Below are 17,790 nucleotides of genomic sequence, written 5' to 3'. Positions count from 1 at the left end.
CAGTTGGGGAAATGCCTCCATGAGATCCAGCTGTAAGACATTTTCTCAATTAGTGTTCAAGGGGGAAAGGCCCATTGTGGGTGGCACCATCCCTGGGCTGGGAGTCTTGGGTTCTATAAGAGAGCAGGCTGAGCAAGCCAGGAGAAGCAAGTAAAGAACATCCCTCCATGGCTTCTGCATCAGCTCCTGCTTCCTGACCTGCTTGAGTTCCAGTCTTGATTTCCTTTGGTGATGAACAGCAATGTGGAGGGGGTCAATATGACAAGTGACTAGTCATGACTAATGCCTATCACGTTAATGATCAATTGAATCAAATAGAAAGCCCAACTTCAACACTCCTCAGACCCAGCTAATACTTTTGAAATAGTAAGGATAAAATCCATAGTGTTTGGAAATAGTTTTACCTGATTATGATTATTATTATTATTTGGTTGGTTTTTTTTTTTTTTGAGGCAGGGTTTCTCTGTGTAGTCCTGACTATCCTAAAACTCACTCTGTAGACCAGGCTGGCCTTGAACTCAGCGTTGGGGTTAAAGGGCATGCACCACCACTGCCAGTTTGCCTAATTATTAATATGATTTCCAGTATTATAGGGAACTACTTTGTTGCAAATGACTTTGACCTAGTTTCAAAAAAAAAAAAACCCAAACAAACAAATCCCAACTCATTTACCCATTCAAGGACTATTAACATTCTTAGCAGAAAATAAAATATAATAAAAGGTGGCCATGTTCATAGGGATTGTATTGTGTGTGAGCAACTAGAGGCAACACCAATAAGTAGTCAAAATAACAAATATGTAGAATGTAGGAAATGAAAATGTACATATACAATAAAGAGATGGCATAATAAGACTTTCTCAACATGGACAAGTGTATTGCCAGTGGTTTAAATGGATGCTGGCTGTGAGAAGAAAGACGAGTGCCAACCGTAGGTGAAGACCATTCTGAAGAGATGGGACACTGACTGAAAAAAAAAAAAGTGCCATGGAGCAAATGAAATTAGCATGCTTCTCATTCAAAAAGCCAGCATTAAGCAGGGTCAAGACTATGTCATCTCGAAAGGAAGACAAGGTCAAAGTCCATTTTCGTTCAACTTCAAGACACCAGAAGTGGCACAAGGTGTGACAAGATGCTACGTGGCTCTGGGTGTTGAGTAGGGTATCCAGAGCATGAAAGAGTAGGCTATGGGGGAGGTAAGCTAGCAAATTTGTAGATCTGAGTGGCAGGGGGTGGAGCAGGGGCCCACTGGGGCATGGAAGGATGCATCTATATGAACTGTAGTTGAACTTGTGCTGAAGAGCAGGTAGGAGACCTGGAAGCAGAACAGATTGTGGTCATACTTGTGGAAATACAGAATGAATACTTTCTTTGGTGAACATTTGGAGACAAATAGAATAACATGTTTGGGTATCTCTTATAGCACTCAGCAGAGTATAAAAGTGTTTTCAGGTAATAACAGTATTTTCCATTTATTAAGAACCTAACACATACTTAATACTGGTCATCCCCCTTTTTTTCTCATGTGCAGGGGGAGCAAGGATACAAAGGTGTACATTGAATGAAATTCTATCCTTTTTATTTTGATTACTAAATTACCAAATAGCCCATGCTTTCCATATGGCCTTTGCCCCACTGTGGATTGCATCGCCAAGGAAACAGATTGTTAAGCAGAGGCTCTGTAGCTAAATCCTATTAAACATGCTATAATTCAAACGAAATGTGCAAAGCCAACCAGCACCTGGCTGTGGAACACTGGCCTCCAAATGTCTCCTTCCTAATGCCTAACACTATTCTTAATCAGATCCAACATTTAGAGGCCTGCTTAATGCTACCCAGAGCTCTAGGCTTGCACATTCCTTCTTCAAATCCCTGCTCTGAATGTCAAATTTTTAATTAACCCCACCAAATGGTATTTTCACATAATAAACTCTTGGCATGCTGCTGGTCTCGAATGGTAGGGGGAAAGGGGAGGAATTCTTTTTTTGTTGTTGTTATTATTATTATTATTATTTTTTTTTGGTCTCAGTTACATTTTTTCCTATGTAAAACATCAAGCACAACTCCCACATGTAGTCTAACGTAGCTGGACAAATCCAGAATGGGAGTTCAGCAGAAGTGTAGAGCCCATAGACCTCAGATTGACTTCATATATAAGGAGCAGGAAGTTCAGTGATATAGGTTATTTTCCAAGGTCAACGGCTTATTAATGGACAGGACCAGATACAAGGTCCACTTGACGGGTTGCAAACCAGGTGCTGTTTCTCTCTGAGTCAAGGCTATTTCTCGTGCCTCATCTTAAAACACACCCTCATCACTCTTTGTTATAAATGTACCACAGTATGTTCTCTCTCTTACCTACACTCTCTGCCCCCAGTCCCCTCGTCACTGCTCAGGTGCCCAGACTTCTCCACTGCCACAAATTATTTTAATCTCACATCTACCCACAAAAATCTCCCATCTATCACATGAAATCATTCATTTCATTACTGTCTCAGGTTCATCGCTGTCCTTGCAGACAAAGGGCATGATGGTACATAGCCATAGGAAACTCAGAGATTCAAGTCACCTTTCGTTGCATAGGTGGGGATATGATGGGGCCTCAGAGAAGCTGCTGCAAAGGGATAGGAGGCATGGAATGAATTTGGTTATGAATTGCAGATAGAATAAAGAAACGTGCAGTGGAATACAGATAGGGGGATGGGCAGGCCAGCCTGGGTCACAGGAAACATTGCTCAAAAAAGCCACATATTTGCACATTGAATTATATTTTGCATAAGTATATTTTCCAATCCAGTGCTCATGGGTTTTGACATAAGCCTGTCCTAACTTGACCCTTGTCATTTCATTAGAAAATATCCAGTGAAGTGAGAAAAATGTAATTGGACCCATTGTAGCACAAACAAATGCTTATATTAAGGCAACTCAGTGCTAAGCTTACTGGAGGCTGAGAATGAATCATCATGGGTACGAGATAGCAGATGTCAAATAGATATACCCCTTCAAAGGAAGTGAGTATGGTGTTAGCGGTAGATGTAAATAGGAGAGGAAAGAGAAGTGTAAAGATGTCATTTCTGCCCAATCAGGACCCAGCATCCATCTGGGACAGGACATTTTGAAGATAAGAAAGTAGGATATTTAGATTTAAGTTTTGTTCTTGTACGGTGTGATATAAACTGTCGTTAACGTTCCTGGGCCTCTAAGCCATCACTGAGCTACATAAAAACATATTAATGAAATCAAGAAGAAGTGGCCCCTATCTAGGATTTTGGTTGACTTTTGTGTAGGGGGGGTGGATAAAAAGAATTTGAGATACAGAATGCAGAAGTAAGAGTCATTGACGCTAGAAATGAAATTGAAGGTTATGAAAAGAAAGAGAAGCCCTGAAACATTTGAATAAATCTCAAGGATACTGAAATTCACGCTAGAGTTAAAATATAAGGATCTAGGACAAGTTCATTTAGAACTGACTCGGAATGCTCCCCAAATCTACACCAAGTGTGCTAGTTAGCTATCTGTCACTAAGACAAGATAACCAAGAGACCCTGCTCTGCATAAGTAGAGGGAGAGAGAGCTGAACATAGCTTGAGCTCACTGTTCTTGGCTTCTTGACTAGATATGATGTGACAGCTGCCTCACACTCCTGCTGCTGTGACTCTCTTGCCTAGACTGTAACCTTGAACGGTGTGCCAAAATCAACCAAAATCAAAGTTGCTTTCATTGGAGTATTTTATCAGAACGTAAGAGGAAAGAGCCCTGTTTACCTCATCATACTTGGGAAGCCGAGATAGAGGAAGGGATCGGGGTCCAAATATCCTCTTTTAAGACCTTGCTCTCAATGACCTTGCTTCCTTCCACTGGGCCCCACCTCTTAAAGGCTCCACCCTCTCTCAACAGCATCACAGGAGAATAATAGAGCCTTTAATAAATGAAACTTCAGGAAATACTTCAGATCCAAGAATCAGACATTGGTTCTAGAAGGATGATGTATTATAATTTTCTGCTGCTTGGGTAAAACACCATGTCCAATTGCAACTTACAGAAGAAAGAGTTTATTTGGGCTTACAGTTCCAAAGGAGAAATCTATTAGGAGGGTGCGGGGGCGGGGGGGGGAGGGGAGAGTGGCATCAGGCAGCTGAAGCAGGATGCTAAGGGATGACACCTTTACCCACAGATAATGAAGCAGAGATAGCCAGTTTGAGTTGAGAGAGGCTATATAAACTCACAAGTCCCGCCCATCCTGTGACATACTTCCTCCACGAAATCTCCAAGTACTAAATGTTCTACAACCTTTCTAACAGCACTACCAACCAGGGATCAAGTATTCAAATACAGGGGCCTGTGTGGGGGAGGGAAATTTCTCAGTCAAACCACCACAGATGTAAAATATCTAGCTCTTTTCTCCTGGTTGGTCATTGCCCACAAAGAAAATGAAGTGTGAAAATGGCTGTTACAAGATAAGCACTGGTTAAAGGCAGGAGCTGCTCACTCCTGTCTACCTTCCAGGGAGCACCTTACCTAGAGTATTTAAGGGAGGTAGGAATGGTTAATGGTGACATTTGGCAGCCTGAGGTTGACGTGTACTGGGTATAGTGTGCTGGACAGATCTTGTTTGAGGTTTTCTTAGTTCAATGGCTTAATAACAAATGAAACCTCCCATTTAATTAAAAATAGCTATCTCTCGTGAAGTTGTACTTCTAAAATTTAACTGGTATCCATGGAACCTCAATCATTGGCCAACTACAAGGCCAAGGCTTAGAGTACAGTAGTGGATCAAACTGGAGACCTGATCCTGCTTTTGTGAAGTTTGAAATCTGAAGGGAGAGTGGGCTGTCAATCAAAGAAATGAATAAAGAGTATCACGCCATCCCTGGGGCAAGAGTTATGAAGGGTAGGTCCATGGTGCCAAGAGAAAATGAACTAATGAGACTGATGAAAGGACATCAATTAGTAAAGTCGAAATGTGAAATACTTCTGGGTTGGAGGGATCAGCTTGTCTGGGAGTCCTATGGCGTCCAAAATCTGAACCGAGAGGCCAATTCTGATGGGCTGGGATTAATAGAGAGAGAATGCATGGCATCCGGCACAGCACAAAACTTGAGAGTCACACAGGAGTGACAGAGAGAATTTATAAATCCTACCAGTATTTTTAATTACAAAAACAATGAGAGGCCTTTGGGTCTCATACACACACACACACACACACATTCAAGCACATGCATGCACACACACATGTGTACTCACACATGCACACACACACACACACACACACACACACACACAAAATGTGACACTGTCTAAATGTTGAAAAATAACCATTGCTGTCCAGCAATGATGTCTCAATCTTCCTAATGCTGCGACCCTTTAACCCAGTTCCTCATGTGTAGTGACCCCCATCCACAAAATTATTTCATTGCTATGCCATAATTTTGCCACTGCTATGAAGCATAATGCATCTGATATGCTAGATATCTGATAAGCCACCTGCCCAAAGGGATCACAACCTACAGGTTGAGTACTGCTACTATAGCGGAAAGACAGCATTAAGCAATAGCTTGTAGACAGATGCCTGCAGGCAATCCCTGACAACTTAAACTCAGTTGATTCAGTAAAGACGGGACACATGAGAATAGGACGATCGGAGAGTGAAGTGTGTAGGATTTGGTGACATACTGGATGCTGAAGGATGGGAGGCTGTGGACATCTTGAGTACAAACAGTCTCGAGAGGATGTGTGCTGTTGTCATGGGTACAATGATGTCCAGAAATGAAGCCTCAGACCCATGGGAAAATGACAAATCCTTCCCTGGGCTCAAGGAAATAGTGAAGCCTTTCCTCCTAGTCCAAGTGTGAATATTGATGTAACATGTAGAAAATGTCCACCATAGCGTTCTCTACCAAATGTTTATGGCCTAAAGACTGATTTTATATAGAGAGACTGCTCCTGCTGAGGTTAGCTAAGCCCACCTCCTCAATTTGGCTTTCTGAAATCACCCTGCCTTTCTGTTCCATTGTGCATAATAAATGCAGAGGTTCAGGAATTCTGCACCTCCTCCACCAGAGAGGCCTGTTCATCTATTCCCAGCTTTTCTGTGTATCTGGACAGTGACTTTGTTATCCCCTCTGGACATCTGGCAAACAGGTCCTGGTGCCACTGGATTCTAATCCCAAGATTTCTGTAGGATTAAATCTGATTAGCTGAGTTTAGGCTCCATGGCAATCTCTAGACCGTCAACAGTGGCCCGTTGCCTGCAAATCCCAAGACAGAGGGGAAGCTGCAGTGATGAATAGGGAGCTACTTAAGAAAGGGAGAGGAGCATGCAGTTGGTCCTAAGTTACCACAAAATCGGTGGCTTCACACAACGAAAATCTGTAATCTTTTCACGCTGGAGGTCAGAAATCAGAACTGTGGGCATGGACAGCCACAGCCCCACGTTTTCTAAGGGATGCTACTGCCAGCTCTTGCTGGCTTCCAACATCCCCTGGCTTGTGGAATGGCACTCTGATCTCTGTCCTTGTCTTCATGTGCCTTTCTTTCCAGTGTCTTAAGCTTGCTTCTCCTTTCATTTATAAAGATGGTGGTCACTGAACTTAGGACCCTTCCTCCTCAAGATCCTTAGGTCAATTACCTTCACAAAGACTGTTCCCAAGTGAGATCACATTCACAAACACAGTCACCGGTCCTTCCTCAATCCCTTATAGTTAGCCTTTGTCTCTCTTTTTTCTTCATGTTTTACTGTATCCACATGTGTATTTTTTTGTAATATGTATCTTAATATATTAATATATTGATTATGATTATATAATATATGTATATTATATACATATATAATATATGCTTTAAGGCACTATGATTATGCTATATGATATATGACATGTGACATGTGATGTGTGACATATGATGTATGATGTGTAATATATGATATAATAGACAGTATACAATATATAATATGTTAAAAACATAATATATTAAAATATATAATACATTAATAATGTATAATATGATAATATAAAAACAAAATTATATATAAGGTAAAATAAAAATACATAATAAATATAAATCGATATTATTTATGTTAAATATATATGTTCAATTTTGTAATATATTTTAAAGTATATATATTTACATATATACTCTGTTCACATAGGATTCAGGTACATCTTCCTGCAGCATTTATTTAACTCATTGAGATAGTTGTATGTATGCTTATGACAGGTTGAGAATGCTCACAAAATGTTACCACTGTCTTCAGTGGTTCATTCATCCTGATGAAGGGCTGTACAAACTGATAGTGGAGCAAAAAGAAAAAAAAAAAAGTAGGTCACTCCCCAGGAGACTTTCCAGGGACCATAAAATATAGCAGGTGTAAAAGAGAAACTGCAGGCAGGTAGGGAGAAATGAAACAGACCTAGAGTCAGGGAATACATAGGAGCTAAGCCAAGATGAAAAAATAATCAGAAACTTAAAATCTCAAATTAGCGATCAATGAAAAGAAAAATGGCATGTCCCTGCCAATGACGCCATGATGAAGTGTGGACTGAGTCCTCGAAGACGTAAGGAGAGCGAAGTGGTAGTCAGGGAACATCAGACCAACTCCACTCCCATAAAATAAAAATTTATGGACTTGAGGATGAGACTTTAAAAAGAAGATCTTAAAATTGCTTCGGAAAATATTTCTCCTCCTTCCAGTTAGAATCTCTAACAGGGCCGCCACTGCTTGGAGCAGAGACACATTTGCCCCAGTTCTTGACCACCTAACCTTTCACCTCTGGCTTGTGCCAGAGTCTTTCTCAAGCATGCATCAACTCTGGCATAGTTCAAAGTGTTGGGGAAAACAAGATAGATTTGCAGCATTTATTTAAGAAGGTCTGAAGAAGTCATCAAACGAGGGGGTTGCTCTCAGGTTTGCTGTTGCCATTAGCCCTAAGTCAGGGGAAGTCAGACTGAGGGGTCTCACAGTATGGAAATCATTCCTTTTGGGGGAGGGGTTGGGCTCCGCTTGATGCTTGTCACACTGACATGTGCAACAGTACAGGGGTGTCCATGAAGTCAATTAAACTGAAGGCAGTTAAAGAGGATGTGGATGCCGTGACCTACTATGGCTGGATCAGCTAAGATAACTGGGGATGGTTGGGGGATGACCATCCCATAAAGTCACTGAAAACTCATCTTATTCTCAATAAATCCATTGTGAATGAGGGGGAAAGCAACAGCCCCTTGGGTTATATTTAATAACCTTGTTTAAGGGGGGGCATTTCATCATTTCAGTTCCCTCTCCCTCTCCCTCTCCCTCTCCCTCTCCCTCTCCCTCTCCCTCCCCCAAAGTGCCAGAAAGTGCCAGAATCCCCAGAGCTGGACTTATTAGCAGTTGTGAGCTGCCCAATGCATATATTAGGGAGCAAACTCAGCTGCCCTGAAGAAGGTGTACTTGTTACTAACCACTGAGCCATCTCTCTAACCCTGACCCCACCCAAATTCTTTATCCCAAGCTCTGGTGACATGAATGAATTGTGAAATTAGCAAGTATTGCCAGCACTGTCTTTATTAATTGGTATGTTTCATTTTAATTAAAGCCACCCTAGCTAATTACTCCTTTCACTGTGTGTAATGCCAGCCAAATAGACTGGAGGGCATGATTTAGGCAAAAAAATAAACTCTGCATGTTCTGTGCTTCGTTAACTTTTCAATGTGTTTTCCTTCACACATGTGGTGAATCCGAGGAAGTGTGAATTTAACCTTCTAGTCCCTCATCATCTTGGAGTAAGTGAGCAGAATAGAAAGAACATGAGCTTTGAAATGTGTGCATTTGGGTAACGGTGTTGGTTTTGCTCTTTATTAACTCTGATCATAACCTTCTAGTTTTGTCATCTAAAAATAGGCACCTGTGGTGGTTTGAATAATAATGACCCCCACAGGTCCATAAGGAGTAGAGGTGTGGCCTTCTTGGAGGGGCAGGCTTTGAGGTCTTAGAAGCTCAGATAAGTCCTGGTGACTCAAAGTCTCTTCCTGCTGCCTGCTGATCCAGATGTAGAGCTCTCAGCTCCTTCTCCAGCACCATGTCTGCCTGCACACACCATGCTTCCTGCCATGATGGTAATAGACTAAACCTCTGAACTGTAAGCCAGCCCCAGTGGAATGTTTTTCTTTATACGAGTTGCCATGGTCATGGTGTGTCTTCACAGCAATAAAACCCTAACTAAGACAATACCATATCTGTACCTGTTATAAAAAATGACCTGAAGTTTCAATGAAGTCATAAAAGCACAAGGCTGGACACATAACCAGTCTGGTGGTTTTGGTCTACAATTGTCTTCCACGGGCTCATTTTGGGGTGCCAGCTTCCCAGGGGGGTTGCTACTTTAGGAGAGTATGGGGTCTTTAGATGATGGGACCCCCCTGAAGAAAATAGTTCACTGGGTGAGGATTGGGAAGAGGGGACAGTGAAGTATATATTCAACTCCTCATTCTCCTGCTCCCTCTGAGTCCTTCTCTGCAACCCCATAATCAGCCCACACACAAATGTCCACTGTCACGGACCAAGATTCTCTACCAGCCTTCTCCACTATGATAAGCAGCTGGGACCCTTTGAAACCAGGAGCCCAAAGAAATCTTTCCTCTGTTAAAAGGTGACATATTTTGTGACAGGAATACAAAGGCAACTATTAGAATCCGTGTTTAATGAATCTCTGTCTACATTAGTGGCCACTCTGCCACTGGCCTGAATGTCATCTCACCACCCATCTCAGCTTAGTCACCACAGTCTCCTGAAGGCCTTTGCTGGGTTCCCAATCTGAGTTCTGCCCTCCTATAGTCTATCATTTGATAGCACTTACTCAAACCTTCTATTTATTGTAAGTGATAAGCCCTTATGGTTAAGGCTGAAATGAAAGAAAAAAAAACATATTTCTCTTTCAGTGTGTGTAAACTGCATTTTCAATGGCTATCAAGTTAGGAGAGTATAAATACATATTAAGTTGTTAGCATGGAGCTGTAGAACAAATAAAATTGTTAGGTGTTTTGTTTTTCACCTTGATGAGCTTTGGAAAAATTACCAAAGTATGAAGGGCTCTGAGCTGAGAAGTTCTAGAATGCCTATTGTAGGAAAATGTGAAGCTTTAAACTAGAAAAACAGCACTGATCATTGCTATTGTTATTATACATTACGATTATGACAATATTATAATTAGCTACTTTGGAGACAGAGGCAGGAGGATGGCAAATTCAAGACCCTAGGCTATAAGATGACTTCAAAGTCAAGCTGGGTTAAATGGTGGCAGGGCTGGAGCTGTAGTTGAGAGTTCAGTACTTGTCTAGAAAGGATGAGAGCTTAGGTTCAATCCTATTACCACAAAACAACAGCCATACTTAGTAGATAACAAGACAACAAGCCTTTACTATCTTCAGATTCTTGTGTGTATTGGTTGATTTAATACCGTGACCTCTCTGTTGGTTAGTTGGTTGGATTGTTTGTTTTGCTTTGTTTTGCCAACTTGACACAAGCTAGAATCATATGGGAAAAAAAAAAAAAAAAGAGCCTAAGTTGAGGAATTGCCTCCATCAGTAATCAAGTCTGTAGAGCCCTGTTTTTGATGTATGATTGATATGGAGTGTCCAGCTCAGTATGGGTGGTACCAACCAAGCAGGGAGCCCTGGGTTGTATAAGGAAGCAGTCTGAACAACAAGCCATGAAGAGTGATCCCGTAAGCACCATTCCTCATGGTCTCTGCTTCAGTTCCTGCCTCCGGGTTCCTCCACTGAGTTCCTACTCTAACGTTCCTTTGTAATGCATTGTTACCTGAAATTATAAGATGAAATAAACCTGATCAGTGCCTTTTCACAGCAACAGGGAAGCAAACCCTCTAAACACAATATTCTTCCATTGGAGAATGGAAAACACGTTTGAGTCATGGCTGGTGGTGATGGAGGTGGTGCCCACACTTAAGCCTCCTGTTCTTTACCAGTGCTTTCAGCTACAGAGATACAGCATTGAGGCTGTTTCCTTGAGAGAACCACTTACAAAATCAGAGAGTGGAGACAGGAGATGTTTTGAGTTATGTGAGCAGTCCACACTGACTCCTGCATGTCACAGGCTGCTGGAATCCTGGCATGTGACCCCGATGGCCAAATAGTGACTTCTTTTAGGAATTGTGGACTAGGCACTGGTTTTTCTGAGACATTTCGAAAGAAAGAAAGAAAGAAAGAAAGAAAGAAAGAAAGAAAGAAAGAAAGAAAGAAAGAGAGGGAGAGAGAGAGAGAGAGAAAGAAAGAAAGAAAGAAAAAAAGAAAGAAAGAAAGAAAAAAAAGAAAGAAAGGAAAGAAAAAGAAAGAAAGAAAGAAAGAAAGAAAGAAAGAAAGAAAGAAAGAAAGAAAGAAAGAAAGAAAGAAAGAAAGAAAGAAAGAAAAAACAGGCATGGAGCTACAGGGTTCACAATGTAATTTTTGTTTAAGCATATCATAACTTTCATTGACCAATTTGCTTGCATTCCCTGGTCCTCTTCCTCTCCTGACTCTTCCCAAATATCCCTCTGTCTTAGTTAGGGCCACTGTTGCTATGACAACACACCATGACTAGAAGCAACATGAGGAGGAAGGGGCTTCTTGGGGTTATGCTATCACTGTTCATCTGCAAAGCAAGTCAGCACAGGCACTTAAACAGGGCAGTAACCTAGAGGCAGGAGTTGATGCAGAGGCCATGGAGGGGCGCCACTTAGTCACTTGTTCCTTATGGCTTGCTCAGCCATATTTATTATAGAACCCAGGACCACCCTCTCAGGGTTGCCCTCACCCATCAATCACTCATTTAAAAAAAAATGTCCTACAGGCTTGCTTATAGCCTGATCGTCTGCAGGAATTTTCTCAGTTGAGACTCTAAGCTATGTCAAGTTCACATAAAACTAGCCAGGATTTACCCATTTGTATTTTTGTTGTTGTTGTTGTTATTTTTATTAGTTATTTATTTCATTTACATTTCCAATGCTATCCCAAAAGTCCCCCACCCGCTCCCCCACCCACCCACTCCCACTTCTTGGCCCTGGCGTTCCCCTGTACTGAGGCAGATAAAGTTTGCACGACCAATGGGCCTCTCTTTCCATTGTATTTTTATGTAATCTTTCAGCCCCCCCCTCTCTTATGCACAGGTGCACCCGTATACACACACACACACACACACACACACAACATCTTTTTTCGGAGTCCTAGTTCTCTTAGCAGTATGCTCACCTGTTTCATCCATTTTCTTACCAAGGACACAATCTCCTTCCTCTGTATGACTAAAATAAACTCCACTGTATGTGTATACCACATTTTCTTTATCCATTCTTCTGTTGACGGGCACCTTAGATGGCTTTATAACTTGGCAAACAGGTTGCTCTTCTGTGTCTACATCAATTCTAACAGATTCTTATGCCAATCATGACAGGATTTAAAAGGAAGACCCAGATCCTCCTGGTGTTGAGGTCTTCAGCAGTGTGTGCACCTGACTGTGATTACCCTGACTGCTATTATCCTTGAGACTAATCTGGTCAGTAGCAGTGTAGACTCCCTGAGATCCACATAATGAGAGAGACAGAGAGAGGGAGAGGGAGGAGGAGGGGGAGAGGGAGGAGGAGGGGAAGGGGGAGGGGGAAAGGGGGGGAGGGGGAGAGGGAGAGGGAGAAGAATGTTCATATGCATCTGTATTTGGAGGCCAGAGGCTAGCCTTGGGCATCGTTCCTTAGGTGGTAGTCAGTTATCTTTGTTTACATATGGGTGTGGTGTGATGGTGTGTGTTCAGGTATGCACACAATACATGACACATGATTGCACATGGACAGCCAGGTACAGACCTCCAGGAATCTTTCTCAATCACTTCTGTTTTATTTTTGGTGGTCTCTCATAGAACGTGAAGGCCAGCATTTCAACTGGACTGTCTAGCAAGCAAGCCTATAGCATCCACTTTCTCTACCCTGAGCAGTGAGTTTACAGATGCATACTGCCATGTCCAGGTTTTATATAGATTTTTTTTGGGGGGGGTAAACTTGGATATATACACTTGGACAGCAAACACTTTATTAACTTAACCATTTCCTTATGTTTGGGCAGCAAACACCTAACTAACAACAAAAACTGAACCATCTTGTTATGCTTGGACAGCAGCCACGTTACTAACTGTCTTGTGTTTTGAGACAAGGTCTTTCAGTGGCCTGGAGTCTGCCCATTTGGTTTTGCTGGCTGCTAATGAGCCTTGTGAGGTTCTCCCTGCTTCCCCTCCCTAGTCCTGCGATTGCAAACAAGTGTCTAACTTTAAAAAGCAAGCCAACCAACCAACCAACAAACAAACAAACAAACATCCCATGGGTTCTAAGAATAGAACTTTGCTCATGAAGTTCTCATTCCAGCCCCCAAAACTTCTTTTGATTTGATCTAGATTTGATATTTAGATTAGAGCCCTGAACATAGCTATAATAAAATATTAATAAAGGACAGGAACCATAATGCTGCTATCAATAAATATCCACACTCTAACTTGGGTGTCTTCAGGTTGTAGAGTTCAGCTGCCCCAATGCCTTCCGGAAAGCAAGCAAGGCCCCTGTAGTTCACATCAACAGTGTGAAGGGAGGCTTTCTGCACCGCCAGAGAGGTCAGCCATCTAGCCAGCAATTACACTGCTGTCAGATTGTAAATACACATTTGCAAATGCCTCTGTAATTGTCCAGAAATGGCTCAGGCCTGCTCATGCAGAGATAGTTGCAGAATGTTAATGGGGATGCTCACCCAACATCTGCTTTCCTGGTTGGATCCAGATTTGTACCATTTAAACATTGATGAGCATAAAGCAGTGGACTGGGTACTTGCCTCTGCCAACCTCAAGAGGAAAAAAAAATACAAACCAAAACTCAGCAGCAATGGACACTTCTTCAGCAGCAATGGACACTTTTCTGGCAGACTGATAGGTTTAGGGAGGGCATCAGGTTTCAGCTATATAGTTAAGAAAATCTAATAATACTTCCCAGTAGGATGTGAAATTAGCATCGTAGAGTTGTGGTTACATGGCTTCACTTACCAGCCTCTCTGACCTTGGCACAGTTAACATCCTAATTAAACAAAGAAATCCCTGCTGGGCTGAGGCATAGTCTGTGGTGAAGGCCATTGAGGAGACAGGAGATCTCAAAGCATGCAGTTTGAAATGCTTGTCTCTCTGATTTGGGATTTGTGCTCGAAATAGGTGTTTTATTTGCCTTTAGCACACTGGGAGATGGCTGGTTATATTTGGAGGTCCATGGGCCTCTCCTGTTCATCTGTTTCTGTTGCTTGGGAAGTCCTGCCCCCTCCCGCACACATCACAGAGGCTTTCACGCACGGAGTCAGAGCTGGGGATGGCAATTTTGCTTCCAATCCCTTGAACTTGGATAAATACTCATCTTGTTCTCAAGTATTATATATATATATTTTTTAGGGTTGCAGCAGTACTTTAATGAAAGGACCCAAAATTACAATGCAGAAAGATGACAGAATTTTATTACTGTCATCTATCATTGACCCATAACAGGCTGCTTTGCTTCAGGGTCACTCAGAGAGCCAGGCGTTGACCATTCTTTGCTTTCTGCCATTTCCTTGCGGGATTTCTCCACCCACCTGGTTGTGGTTGGGTTGCAGATATATCTACATGGTAGCTCATGGAAGACAGGAAGACAGAAAGTGGGGCTCCAGGGGAGCTTGCTTTCTCTTTTGAATCTAACTGGCAAAGTCATCTTTCTCCTACATCATGTTGTTGCTGCAAACTGAATCCCAGGGGGTCCATTGGATGGCAAAGCTCCTGGGGAGACCGCTGACCCAGCTTAACCTCTACTGTCATGAAATCGAGGGAAGGTAAAGTGTGTGTGTGTGTGTGTGTGTACATGTGTGAGCATGTGTGTGAAGGTCAACCTTATATGTTATTCCTCTGGCACCACCAACCTTTTTTTAAAGAGAGGCTTTCATTGGCCTGGAGTTTGCCAAGCAGGGTAGATTGCCTGGACAGAAAGCCTCAGAGACGTCTGGTTCCGTATTCTCAATTTTAGGATAACAAGTGTACATCACCACACCTGGGTCATTGTACATGGGTGATCAAACTCAGAACTGTATGCTTGTAAGACAGGCACTTTATTGGTGGAACTACTCCCTAATCCCAGGAGGGTAGGTTTGAACCATTAGCCAGAAGTTTTTGCTAGATGAAACAATGGATTAAAAACATATTTCAAATACTCTAAAATAAGATGAATATTGCAAGCCATATATTTGACAAATATTTATTAAGTGCCTACTATGTGACAGATATCCCTAATATGACTAAAAATTGTGCCATTTTTTTAAATGGGTAAAATTATACTCCCCTGCCAGTGCATTTTTCCAGTTTTGAAAGACTTTTAGTGTTCTAAAGCAGCAACAGGAAGTCAGGCAAGGACCTCACAGCCACATTGTAGGAAAATATTCACACCTGTCAGATGCCGCTTGCTAAACACTGTTGTTCTGAGCATAAGCTCACACAAAAACCTCATGTACGTTCTTTTGGGTTTCAGGGTCTTCACAACTTGCTTAAAGAATATCTCCGAAGGAAGGTCCTTTCACAAGATGGTATCAGGTCATGGAGATCAAAATCAATCTTGAAGGCAGGACTTTGTTCCAGAATAATTAAGGCCACCAACACAGCCACTTTTGAGGTCATTCCCTGGATTAGGTAGTTCACACCAGTCTCAGGGTCTGTGTACTCAAAGCAGTGCATGACGAAATCACGGCCAGACCGTGTGATTTGCTTCTGGAAGTAGACTTGGGGATGGAGGAAAAAGTCCACAGGCACAAAGAAGACTTCCTTCACTTCATCAGCATTAGGTTGGGCCTGGAAGTTGTGGTCTAGAAAACCCACTACGGGGGTTACCAGTGCATCATTCTGAAGGCAGAAACCAAAGTTCACAAATTACAAAGTATAGTGATACCATTTCGAAGATTAAACTCAGGCCACTTCTAGGAGAGGGAAGAACAAAGCTATGTTATACAGTATAAAGTGGGCTGGGGTGGCGATCTAGACACAAATATGTCCCCCATGTGAGAAAGATTCTTCACCTGTACTGGCATCTCAGAGAAGTCTGAAAGTATGTATGTGTGTGTGTGTGTGTGTGTGTGTGTGCATGTGTACATGCACACACAAATGCTGGTATGATTGTAATGACTATGAAATGATGTTATTAAAACCATGATCCACTTGACTTAGGAATCAGATTTGTGTGACTATGTCTACTTTATGGATCCTTCCATGTAAGTAAAGATACATTCGCAAGGCAGAAGCATTATCTCCAAACTCCACAGTGGCTGCCTCTCGCTGACAGCCACGGAGATTAAACTCTCATGGATGTCACATACCCTTTCCTCTTGTTGTGAACAGGGGAATGATGTCATAGCAGCAGAAAAGTGGCAGGACATTACTTGGGGCATACACTATATATTTATAATATACATATTTACATTGTGATGTTTTATTTAGGAAGTACAAATGCTTGCAAATGGCCCTGAGTATCTACTGGATTGAGGGTCTTTACCTCTACTGGAAAGCCTGCAAGGGAGACAGGGACTGAACACAGGTATGGTCTATAGTTTGAAGTTCCTGAGTCATCAAAAAGAGACTTGGGAAACCCAGAGGCAGGTACACTGTGAGATGCATGTCTAGAGGTTATATAGGCCTATGGGAACCTCTTGGGGAGAGGGGAGATGCAGCCAAAGAGTATCTAAGAATGGAAACAGGCCATACTATTAACTATACCCAGGGTGAATGACAACCTTTGGATAGAGAGGAGACAAGAGGAACATAGACCCTTAATGGCCTTAGGGCAGTAAATCTGAGGTCACAGGTCACCAAGACCCTTAGCCTCGCTGGGTCTCGATGAAGGACACACTCTCAGAGGTCATGGGATTTCCTAGAGCAGATACTGAGCCAAGGGATTAAACGCAAGCAATTTCTTACAAAAATGCCGTCTGCTGGGAGAAACTGGTGAGAAGCTAAGGAGAGAGAGCAACAGCTTGGTGACGAAGGCAGGCAGGGTGTTGTGGAGAATACTCTAGCTAGAGACAAGGAACTGGGCTTCCATGATCAGCCCCAACCACTGGTGGAGGACAGCTTGGCAAGGATGTCAATCTGGGGACTTCTGACCCTCTGTGTGTAATGCCCTTTAAACTATCTCCACCTACCCAATGGTGAGTTTTAGCAGAGAGCTGCTGGCTATCAGAAATACACAGAAGGATAGAACGATGGATGAAGAGGTCTCAAGAGAACTCCAATAGAGTATGCCAGAACTGTTTTACTACAGACTCCAAAGCAATGGGGCCAACTAACCATGGGATCAGTACCTCTAAATCTATGAGCTAAAGTATATCTTCCTTCTATATTCTAGTTTCATTTCTACTGTTGTGATAAAACACTCTGACCAAAAGTCACTTTGAGACAGAAAGAGTTATTTGTCTCACAACTCTAGTTCATAGTCCATCACTGAGGGAAGTCAAGATAAGAACTCAAAGGAGGGCCTGCTTGCTATTCCACACAGGATGACCTCTGAGCAAGAAATTCAGTTCACAGCCAAAGAAATGAGGCAAGAACCATGATGCTGTTTACTGGCTCTTGGGCTGGTGTATGCTTAGGTAGCTTTCTTAGAGCCTAGGACCACCTGCCTAGGGGATGGTGCTGCCCACAGTGTGCTTTGTACTCCTGCATCCATTAACTACAAAGACATGCCCTGCTCTCTCTCTCTCTCTCTCTCTCTCTCTCTCTCTCTCTCTCTCTCTCTCT

The 17,790-nt window shown here is 42.4% G+C and overlaps 1 protein-coding gene across 1 annotated transcript in view; it reads right to left on the bottom strand.

Annotated features, from left to right (window-relative positions):
• Positions 1 to 15,100: 15,100 nt before the first annotated feature.
• Positions 15,101 to 17,790, bottom strand: part of Nudt7 (nudix hydrolase 7) — an 18,936-nt gene continuing 16,246 nt past the window's right edge. The window contains exon 4 of the mRNA XM_021170218.2: positions 15,101 to 15,903. Within this exon, the coding sequence (XP_021025877.1) occupies positions 15,541 to 15,903 (363 nt within the window). The 3' untranslated portion in view covers positions 15,101 to 15,540. The remainder of the gene's footprint in view (positions 15,904 to 17,790) is intronic.

Source organism: Mus caroli, chromosome 8, assembly GCF_900094665.2.
Source record: "Mus caroli chromosome 8, CAROLI_EIJ_v1.1, whole genome shotgun sequence".
NCBI lineage: Eukaryota > Metazoa > Chordata > Mammalia > Rodentia > Muridae > Mus > Mus caroli.
This window is presented reverse-complemented; position numbering and strand designations above follow the sequence as displayed.